The 10,894-nt window shown below is 33.8% G+C and overlaps 1 protein-coding gene across 1 annotated transcript in view; it reads left to right on the top strand.

Moving 5' to 3' along the window:
* The window catches only part of LOC107615152 (zinc finger CCCH domain-containing protein 65-like), an 8,576-nt gene extending 2,589 nt beyond the window's left edge, over window positions 1-5,987 (top strand). The window contains exons 2-7 of the mRNA XM_021111761.1: window positions 1,951-3,109; window positions 3,512-3,577; window positions 3,720-3,851; window positions 4,389-4,439; window positions 4,564-4,704; window positions 5,268-5,987. Of these exons, the coding sequence (XP_020967420.1) occupies window positions 1,951-3,109; window positions 3,512-3,577; window positions 3,720-3,851; window positions 4,389-4,439; window positions 4,564-4,704; window positions 5,268-5,987 (2,269 nt within the window). The remainder of the gene's footprint in view (window positions 1-1,950; window positions 3,110-3,511; window positions 3,578-3,719; window positions 3,852-4,388; window positions 4,440-4,563; window positions 4,705-5,267) is intronic.

Raw genomic sequence — 10,894 nt, 5'->3', positions numbered from 1 at the left:
ATATAACTCATATCTATACATATAAAGATTAATTTAAATTTATATAAATTGATGACATATTAAATAAGATATTATAGACGACATGTAATAGATATAAGTGGCTTAGAGAATAAGGGTTGAATTTAGACCTCTTTTAATTTTACTTACTTGTTCTTTAAAATTGATGTATTTTACATATTTTGTTCAATCACCTCGTGTAGAAAAATAGGAGATACTTTTATTTTATTTCTTGACGAAGGAGGAATCCAAACAAAACTGAGTGCAAGATATATAGATGTGAAGTATAACGGAATCGAATAAGCAGTAGATAATTTTGTTTTGTCTCCTAAAATATAAAACTAGAATCAGAGAAGAAAAAGAGAAGTGACAAGGCCATATATCCTAATTCAGCTACCTAGTGTAATGTAGCTTACATCCAGTCTCTATCACAATAATGATAGAATTTTCACTATCTGTAATCAAGATTACATTAACCAATTTTCCTAATATTTAACCCAATCCTATCTAGAATAACCCAACTTCTACCTAAGCCAGATTTGACTAGGAACTCACCTTAGTTTTTCAATCACTAAGTGTTTACTCAACTTAGTAAGGGAATCTCCTCAAGATCATAAAAACAAAACAAAAATACATACAAAGAATTTCTGAAATAAACATTAGTTTTTCTCCAAGTCTAATTCTTTTTTCCTTTTTCCTTTCAATGGCTTTTTCTTACCTTCCTCACTATAATGCCTTTTTTCATTGAAACAAAGAAAGATAAAACTGAGAAAACAAAATATTCAATTGAGAACTATGAAAGAGAAGAATGAATAACTCTATAAATTATGGGAACCAAAATTTTGTGCTCTCACTCCTTGCTCTAATTCTTTGCCGTTTACTCCTTTAATAGAGGAGTAAAGTTTCTAAAGATTGAAACATTTCTTCAGTACATTTGACTTTTTCTCCCCAAAAGTCAGCAGCAACAGTGGCGCAGAATAGAGTAGCAGCAATAATTTAACAGTACATGCATCTATACCTTGTTTCTTTTTTTTCATCTTTTCTCATCTTGCTTCAAGAATCTGAGCCTTTCATTTGTGCTTTGCCTCTAAGTAACTTTTTTGACTATTGATTTCTTGCAAAACTTCAAAACTTTCAAATTCTTGAGCTTTTCGATTCAGTGTATTCAAAGAGGAGATTTTCTTCTACAAGTTTTAATGTTGCACAAAAATGAAAATCTTTCTCCAATGTAACCGTAGTATGTGATCTTTGCTTGAAGCCCTGACTTCTTTGACTTCCTTCTTTTTTTTATTAAAATTGGTAGTCTATTTTTTGTACTTTGATTTAGCCCTAATCAAAACTTCTCCTTTTTCTTGTTTTGCTTCAGAGTTTCACGTGAGTGATAGAAAAGAGAGAGAAGAGAGAAAAGAAAGAATTTGGTTCGGTGGGGTGGTGGAATGGTTCAAATAAAAGTGGGGTTCCATTCTTTAGTCAGCAACTAATTAAAATACAAGGAATTAGATTACCAAATAAGTGAATGGACTTGGATGTTATGAACATGGGCTTAATTCATCAATTGAGGCATGAAGTATTTTTTTGTTTCCGATGAAAATTTGTTGTAATTTATAAATATTTCCTTGAACTTGAGTATATGTGGGCCTTATACTAGCCATCCAGACTTTTCATCACTTTGGGCTTTATTAGTTTGTTGGGCCTGTTTTCTTATCTTTTGGGTCAGTTTTTTGATTAGTTTAATTTCTTGCACAATTAACAAACTAATCACAGACATAATTGAGCTTTTAATCTAATAATAATATTTAGTCATCATCTTTAATATGTTATTAGTTATTCAAACTCAATAATTTCTCTCTTGATGGTAAACATTATAAAATGAATTGAAAAAGAAATAAGAAGAATTTTAGAAACTTTCTTTTGATGTTTATACTTTGATGTACAATTTATACACTTTTTTAGATTTATTTGCCTCTATCATATTTGTTTTAAATTATGGTTATTTCTTTTCCAAGATAATGGCAATGGTAGAAAGAAGGCAGAGAAAAAGGAGAAGGGACCCGAGTTCTCTGAATTTGTTGGTTCTGATTTTATACATCCCAAGGATGCTGTCCCGATCGAAAGCATACAGGAGTTTGACGAGACTGTTGAAGGGACTGGAAACAAGGGCAGGGTGTGTGTTGTTAATGATATTGTTTTGGGTGATATAGAGGAGATGATGGGAATAGAGGAAGTTGAGGATACTTCGAGGACACTGCTGCAGGACAGGTGTAACGATGCAGATAAAGAGCAACAAAGGATAATGGACGAGTTGGAACTGGTTGTGAATGGAACACAAAATATCATTTGTGATAGTGGTTTAATCTCTTTGAGTGCAGGGTTAGGCGAGGAACAGAACGGCAGCAGGGCAGTTGAGCCGATGGATTACCGATTCGAGAATGATGAATTCCCGCATTCTGATGTCAAAAAATGTGGTAATGCAGGTGAGATGCAAGTACAAGGCCCGCTTGATCAACTTCCCTCTGAAAACTTTAATCAATGCTTAGGAGTTGAGTTGTCAACATCAGCACAAGAACAAACTTCTGCATTGGTAACCGGTATATCTAGTATAAACCACGGGAGAGAGGGGAGTGAAATGGAAATGGTTTGTGCTGTAACGGGTTCTCTTCCGAATTCTAAAGAAGGTGAAGTTGAGAAGGTAGAGCAATGTGACTTAATGGTTACTCAAGGATTGCATGTTTCTTTGGAAGATAAATATGAAATGAAAAATGAAAGGAATTTAGAAAAGTCAACTTGTGCAAACAATGCATCTATTTCTTCAAATATTCAGATTGAAAATGAAGACATAGAAGAGGGAGAACTTGTTGGAGACTTTGGAGTGGATTGTAGTTCATTTGGCATGCCTACTGCAGATTCCTTTATTCCTCAAACGAAAATTGATGAGGTTCAGAACCCCAAAAGTATTAATATGGGGAATACAAAAAAGGAAGGTTTAGGCAAAGAAATAGGTAGGAAACTGGTTACTGACATGCCAATAAATTATGTTCAAAATCAAGTCTTGCACAAATGCATATTGGAAGAGGACTCTGACAAGGATCATGGAAACCCTGCTGCATCAGAGGTATGATCTTGACCTGGGTACATTATTGCTTAAACTTACTTCTATGGTATTTAAATGACAATCATTGCGTATATTTATAGATTATGTCAATTAATTTCTTAGTTTTCACTGGCAATAACGAATCTCATATGAACTTTGTTGATTTATTTTGAAACTATTTAGGATATTAAGCATTATTAATTTAAAACTGATATTCTCTATATCTATATATAAAAAGGATTTGAATCCAATACCATTGACATTAAAGATCTTGCCATCTTGATTATTCTCATATTGATTACTATTTTACACATTAACAATAAATGAATAAAATAAATAAAAAAGGTAGATTAATAGGCACTTGTATTGGTTTAAGAGTATGGTTGTTCAGTTTTCTTTTTTATTTAATTTTTTCATCAACAGAAGGTTGATGTCAGCTGTAAGAAAAAGCATGGCCCTGGTTCTGCGGAAAAGAAAGCAAAAAAGAAGGTATTCTTCTGATATATTGAGTTCCCATCCTTTTATGTCAACTCAATGTTAGTCAATTTTACATTATTTGGATAGAATAATTCATAAACCTGTTTTTCTAACATGTGACTGATCCCATTCTTTCTTGAACTTCATTATGTAGGAAAAAAAGCGGAAAAAACGGGCAGAAAAGAACAAACAACTTGGTGTTAAAAGGTTGAAGTTGTCTCTAGTACAACAGAAACCAAAAACTATCTCTTATTGTCGCCATTTTCTTCTTGGAAGATGCTATAAGGTTTGTTGTGTAACTATAAAATATTAAAATGTTTTCCCCCCTTATACTTGCATAGAGTTATTTCCACTTTCATTTTTTTTTTTCATATTTTACTGTCCGAACTTTGTATGAGAGCATGGGAAAATTTTATGTGTGTTTTGATACTATAATTAACTGTGATCCTAGATGGTAGTTGAATATTCATTTCTTATAACATGGTGACCTATTCGAAGTTCATTTATATTTGGGACTAACGGTAAACACATTACAACAACATGATAACAAAATCCTACGATGAAATAGATGTTTTGTTATGCAAGATTTCTATATTAGAAAGTTGAGTTAGAAATTCTGTAAAATTTTCATATTTCCAGTATTTTTTTTATATGTGACATGAATTGACATGAACGATTGTAAATTTGTGCCGTAACATGTCTGTGTCATTGTTTTATGAGTACTATATTTTTTTAATTCATGCAATACATACTATATTTTTATATTCAAAATTATCATATTATTTTCGCATCCTTTGCTTCATCTGATACAAAAATTTGGCAGGGTGACAAGTGCCATTTTTCACATGATACAGTGCCTTCTACCAAATCAAAGGTACTTTTCTTATCTATAAGTTACTATCTATTGATTTTTCATCAAGACATTTCAGGACTTGAGAAATCTCCTGTGAACTAGACTTTCTAACTGCTGTTGAACGATATTGATTTTGAAATTGCAGCCATGCTCCTTTTTCGCTCGTCACTCCTGCATGAAAGGGGATGACTGCCCTTTTGATCATCAACTCTCCAAGTATCCTTGTGTTAACTTTGTGTCCGGAGGTTTTTGTGTCAGAGGTGATGCATGCTTGTTTTCGCACCAGGTACCACATCCACTCTATATTATTTCCTGTAAAATGCTTGTGTTTTCAATCCAAATACAAAGGTTATTGTTAGCATATATAATTAGGATAATTAGGTTGTGCATTATGTGTTAGCTTTGAAGAAAATTTCCCAAAGAGAAGCAGGTATATAAGCTTAAGAGGTTCAGGGACAGTTTTGTAGTTAAGCAGAATCAGGAAGTGGGAGAGAGTGCCCTGTTTCCCTTTGCTTGTTTCTAATTCTCTTCTATCTTCTCTTCAACTGTGATCTGAGATTCTAGACTCATCAGTCTGAATGATACTATACTACTTCTATTCTCTGTAATTGTGGTTTCTTACATTATGTTTTTAGTGAAACTGTATATTCATATATATATTTCATTGTTTAATACTTAGTGGCTATATAATTTAGCCTCTCCTATGTAGTTGATACACGCATTTTAAAAGCCTTTCTCGTTTTTGAATCTCAATAGTTATCAATCGGTATTTTGACTATTTTCAGATGCATGTATGTGTATTATTATAATTATAATTATTCTCACTTAAAATGGGCTTTATTGATACAGTCACCAGCCAAGGAAGATTTTGCTACACCTTCAAGGATTCGCAAACCAGGAATGAAATCTCCACACTTTTCAGGAAACACAAATTCCAACATGCCAGCTAACATTCATGGCTGTAGTTCTATCCAACAAAACCATTTAATCAATCCTCCAAGAGTTCATTCTGACATCAATTTGGAAATTCCAAAGAAATTGCCAGCTAGGATTCCAAAGGGAATTAACTTTCTTGCTTTTGGAAAAGATCATGTGTGCAGTTTTAAGAGTTCTATTAACTCCCTTGTAAATGGGGAAAATAGTATTGATTTGCTCCGGAATATAGGTTTCAGTTTGCTTGATCATACTAGTTCATCCTTAAAAGATGCAACAAAAGAAAGGGTACCACAGACTGTCTCCAGTGAGATTTCTGATAAAAATCAATCTGTGGCAGAAAGTATAAAATTGAGTTTTCCCGGAAAAGCTTCAATGAATGATGCTTCAACTGGTTTACAAGGTAGCTCTGATGTGGATAACAACGAAAGTAAACCAGTCCAAGAGGCAAGAGGGGCATCTGATTCTTTTCAAATTTCCGCAGCAACACCGTCGCCATTTATGCGTCTGGTTTCTCCTTCATCTTCAGAACAGCTACCATCTAGAGAGGAGCTCTTGTCGACTGTATTGTCATTTGCAGCAGAGCATGAATCAGTTATTAAGATGAAAGATTCTGCTGGCACTTCAACTGCATAATTGGGTGAGAACTGAGAGTAAGGAATACAGAAATAGCAGTTTAAGGTAACAAGGTTGTTAGATTCTTTCATTAAGTGTATTTAGGATCTTATAGAATCAGTTAATGATATGATAGTTAATTGTATATTATATAATGTAATTTATATGCATATATTTCATCATGCTTGTATAAACTAATCTTCATCATGTAGTCTAGACTTTTCATGTTTTTCATCTTTTTCTTTCTTCTCACATGGCATCGAGAGTCAAAAGCAAAATTTATCACTTTGTGGCAGTAGATTGGAGTTGACCAAGGGTTAGAAATGAATTGGATTTAGGAATAAAATTAGTAGGGGTGTTCATGGATCGGATCGTATCCGCAAATCTGCGGTAAATATCCGCATCCGATCCGAAAATTGCATATACGATCCGATCCGCACCCTTTACAGATCGGATCGCGGATATCTACTCTACATCCGCATATCCGATCCGCGGATCCGCAGATCCGCACTATAATAATTAAAAAATAAATAAATATATATTTTTGGTATTATATTTACTTGTTTGTATGTTTTAGTTAGTAATTATTATTCATATATTGTATTATTTTATTTTTGTTATTTAGAAAAAGTTTGATTAAAAATATTTTAAGTTAAAAGTAAGAAAGAAATATTTTTATTGAATTTTTTACATAGAAATATGATTAAAAAGAGAAGGCATTTGCGGATCGGATCGGATCCGACACTAAAAAAGCGCGAATATCATATCCGATCCGATGAAAATTGTGTGGATCGGATCGAATTTTCGGTCATATACGATCTGATCCGATCTGCATACACCCCTAAAAATTAGAATTAGTAAAAGGGGCTTAAAAAATTTTGGTAGTTTTTTAATGTTAGGATTGTATGATTTGATTTATGATGAAAGGTGCATTGCAGATACACTTTTATGTAGTGTTTGTTTTCAAAGATTGAAAATGAAGAGGACTGAGACTCAATATTATGTTTGGTAGTAGAGATTGAAATTAAAATTTCAGTCTCTTCAACATTTTGGACATATAGGAGGCTGAAATCTTAGTAATATTATTTCCAAAATTATCCACGTTCCCATTCTTCTTCTTTGCTTTTGGTTTTCTTTTCCCTCCTCTTTTTTTTTGTTGTTGTCTATTCCTCTTCTTCTTTTCCCATTCTATATCAAATATGAGAAGCCTTTCATTTTATGACTTCAATAAGATCCTCCATTGTTCTTTTTTAGCATGAAAAATTATATCAACTTGTTATCATAGATTTGGTGAATGCTGTACTCACTATGAAGGGTTGAGAAAACTATGAACGCCATCAAGAACAGCACAAATAGTGGAAAGTAAGGGGTTTCTTTCTGCCGCTATAGCTCCACTTTCACCTCTGCATGATGGTAAAATCTGAAACTTTGATCCAAAGGATATTCCAAAAAAGAAAGAAAAAAAGCATATAACAACTGAAAATGGAAAATCAACTTTAGATTTATGATAGGTATAATATGTGTTTGATCATTGATTCAAAGATGGTGCATCTGGCGGTATTGATGGATTGGAACCTTTTAGATTTACAGAATGCTACACATCCATGTAACTATGTAACCAAGTTGGTCCAACACCAAAAAAATCTAATACCATTAAATGAAACGTGAAATACACATGCCCAACACACACGAAATCGTTCTTGCCCAACGCTTCTCGCGCTTCTTCTTCTTCTTCTTTTTACGCTCGTTTACACACAGAGCGTCTTCTTCTTCTTCGCGTTCCTCCTTCTCTTCTTTTTTCGTGTTCCTTTTTCTTCACGTGTTTTCTCTTTATCGTCATTCTTTTGTTGTTGTTGCTGCTGTATTTTTTTTGTCTTTTCCTCCTTCTCTCTCTGGTGAAGAAGCAGTAGAAGGTGAGGAAGAAGAATTTTGAATAGTGTAGAATGAACCGATCACAGTACTCATGGTGAACCGATCACAGTACTCATGGTGAACCGAACACAGTACTTATGGTGAAACAATTGTATAATACTGAGTGAACGAAACATAATCCATTATATAAAATCAAATTCAAATAACTCTTCCTACAATTTACATATTATCAATTCAATTCAGTACACCTCCGTCCATTTAATTCAATTCAAATTAGCAATTGTATTTCATTCAATTCGATTCAAAATTGAATAATCCCAACTTTGTCAGTTTGATTCGTTTCAGAAGAGTAATCCAAATTGCTCTCCTGATTTGAAGTTGAGTAATTTATTGTTTCGATTCATAAGTGCAGATCGAAGAAGAAAACGAAGAAGAATAGGAAGAAGATAAATGCAACCAGATCGAAATAAGAAAACGAGAAGATGAACGCGACCCGAGAAGAACGACGAAGGCAATGCAGATCGATAAAAAAGAACGCGAGCAGAGAAGAAGAAGGAGGAGAATTACGTTGTAGCAGAAGGTTTATATTGAGCAAAACTTTAGGTTGCAGCACGTTATATGTAGCGCGTGTATGACAAACGAGTGAGGGGTAGGAGACGCGCGTGTGAAGGAAATTACTTGGTTAACAACCATGTAAAAAATACATGGATGCAGAGCTTTTCCGTATTGAGATATAATTTAGTTCTGTATATTATAATACAAAATTTTGATTTAGTCTCTGTCTCTTGATTTCTGTCTCTCAGTCTCAATCTTTCTTCTAAACGCAGCTTTAATTATTAGGTGTTATATATTCTCACCTAACTCATTTAACCTATTTCTAAATTCTATGTTAACATCTAACTTATATTTATTCCATTGGCTTCTCATACTTTTCCTTGTTCAATACTCTTTTTTTTTCCCCCAAATTCTATTAAATGCTATTGTTTTACAAAGATACTAGTTTAATGACCCCGTGCGTTGTACGGAAGAGTTGAATCTTAAAGTTCAAATCACATATTAATTTTTAAAAGTATAATTTACTGTAATGAATATTACTTAATACTTTATAAAATGGAGCTATGACAATTTCAATAATTTCTAAGATATATTTAATTATTAATTTATTACATATTTTTGACCTACATAACTTGTTTTTAAATTCATATTCACTTTATAAAAAATTGCATTTAATTATAAATTTTATATTAACAACAAAGTGAAATAATAGTTTCAAATTCAATGGGAAAAAAAAAACATTACGACAATTGTTTATATACAGATACACTTATTTTAATACTCTTAGGTAGCATTTGATGGAGAGATAGAGATGGAAAGACGGAGACTGAGAGATAGAGACTAAGAGACAGTGATTGAAATAAATCTCAGTATTCTGTTTGGTGCAAAATGGGAGACAGGAACTGAAATAAGAATGAAACTCTAATTTAATTTGCACAAAGGTAAAATTGGAATTAATTAATTGAAATGAAAGTATTTTAGGTATAAAATGTTATTAAAATTTCAGTCTCCATCTCTAAAAATTTCAGTCCCCTGTGTCCCTACTTTTTGGAGGTACTGAAATACTGAAATTTTAGAGACAGAGAGAAATTTTAGTACCAGTCTCTGAACTAACAAACACGATACTGAGTCTCAGTCTCTCAGTCTCTGTCTCAGTACCTCAAAACAAATGCTACCTTTTTTCCCAAAGATAAATGTTATTTTATTAGTATAAAATAAAAGTATTTTCATAAGGAAGTACAAAAGAATTGGGTATTCCCATTTATCACCAACTGTGACTGAAAGACTAAGAGCTTAAAGAAGAGTAAAGTAAGAGTAAAGAAAATTAGCAGCATCTATCAGGTATGGCTCACGAGTTCACGCACTAAATTGCTGGTTTCTTTCACTATCTCTGGTGCTGGGCTTATTACCTTCTCAAAAACACACCGATTCCTCACTTTCCAAGTGCTCCAACACAGCGCCGCTATGAGGAGGGTCTTTTGTCTACCGTCGAATTGAGCCGCTGCCCAGGATAAGACTCGTTGCCACTAATTGAAAAATGTTTCTTCTTCTCTCATCCATAGGTCAGGGGTTATTAAGCTTAGGCTCCATATTATTGAAGACAGAGGGCATTGGAACAAAGTATGAGAAATTAATTCAGCCTTCAACATGCATCTTGAACAAGTGGCAGGAGTGGATGCGAACCGGCTGTGAACTTGTTGCAACACCGGAAGCTTTTCATGAAGACTTTTCCATAGAAAAATCTTAATTTTATGTGGTAATTTCAACTCTCAAATGCTATTCCAGACTCTGTTGTGTATGTTCTGGGGCCTCAACGAAGTAGGAGAATGAAAGAATCCATAAACAATTTTGTATCCTGACCCAACTTCATATATACCAGATTTTGTCCAACATCAATTAACTTCATCCTCCTCCTCTGTTGGTTTGATTGAGAAAATTTTATTTCATATATCAACTGAAAAAATCGACTCAATCAGATTTCTATTCCATCTTCTATCAGGATTTAGTAACGCACTAACGTAATACACTTGCAGATTTGGCGGGATTGTGAGTGCATTTTGAGGGACATTAAGGGGCACTGGTGGTGGGAGCCAAGGGTCATGGAAGATGCGAACATTAGTGCCAGAGCTTATTTTCCATAACAAGCCTTTCTCGATCACCTTGCGCCCTTCAAGAACACTTCTCCAGCCCCACGACGGTACGCTTCTTATCTCTGCATGTAGAAAATCTGTATATCTGAAATATTTAGCTTTGAGCATTCTTGATAGAGTAGAATTAGGGTATTTCATTAGACGCTAACATTGCTTGCCCAATAAATCTAAATTTTGCGCCTTAGGTCCTTGATCCCCAGCCCTCCATCTTTCTTCGATCTCGTCATTGTGTCCCATTTAATCCAAACCATTCTTCGTTCTGCGCCTTTTTGACCCCACCAAAATTGCGAGAGCATGCTATGAATCTCAGTCAACAGCGTGTCCGGGAGCTTGAAACAAGAGAGTGTATAA

This window comes from Arachis ipaensis, chromosome B09 (genome assembly GCF_000816755.2).
Source record: "Arachis ipaensis cultivar K30076 chromosome B09, Araip1.1, whole genome shotgun sequence".
NCBI classification, from domain to species: Eukaryota; Viridiplantae; Streptophyta; class Magnoliopsida; order Fabales; family Fabaceae; genus Arachis; species Arachis ipaensis.
Note: the sequence above shows the minus strand (reverse complement) of the source record. Positions and strands in the feature narration are given on the sequence as shown.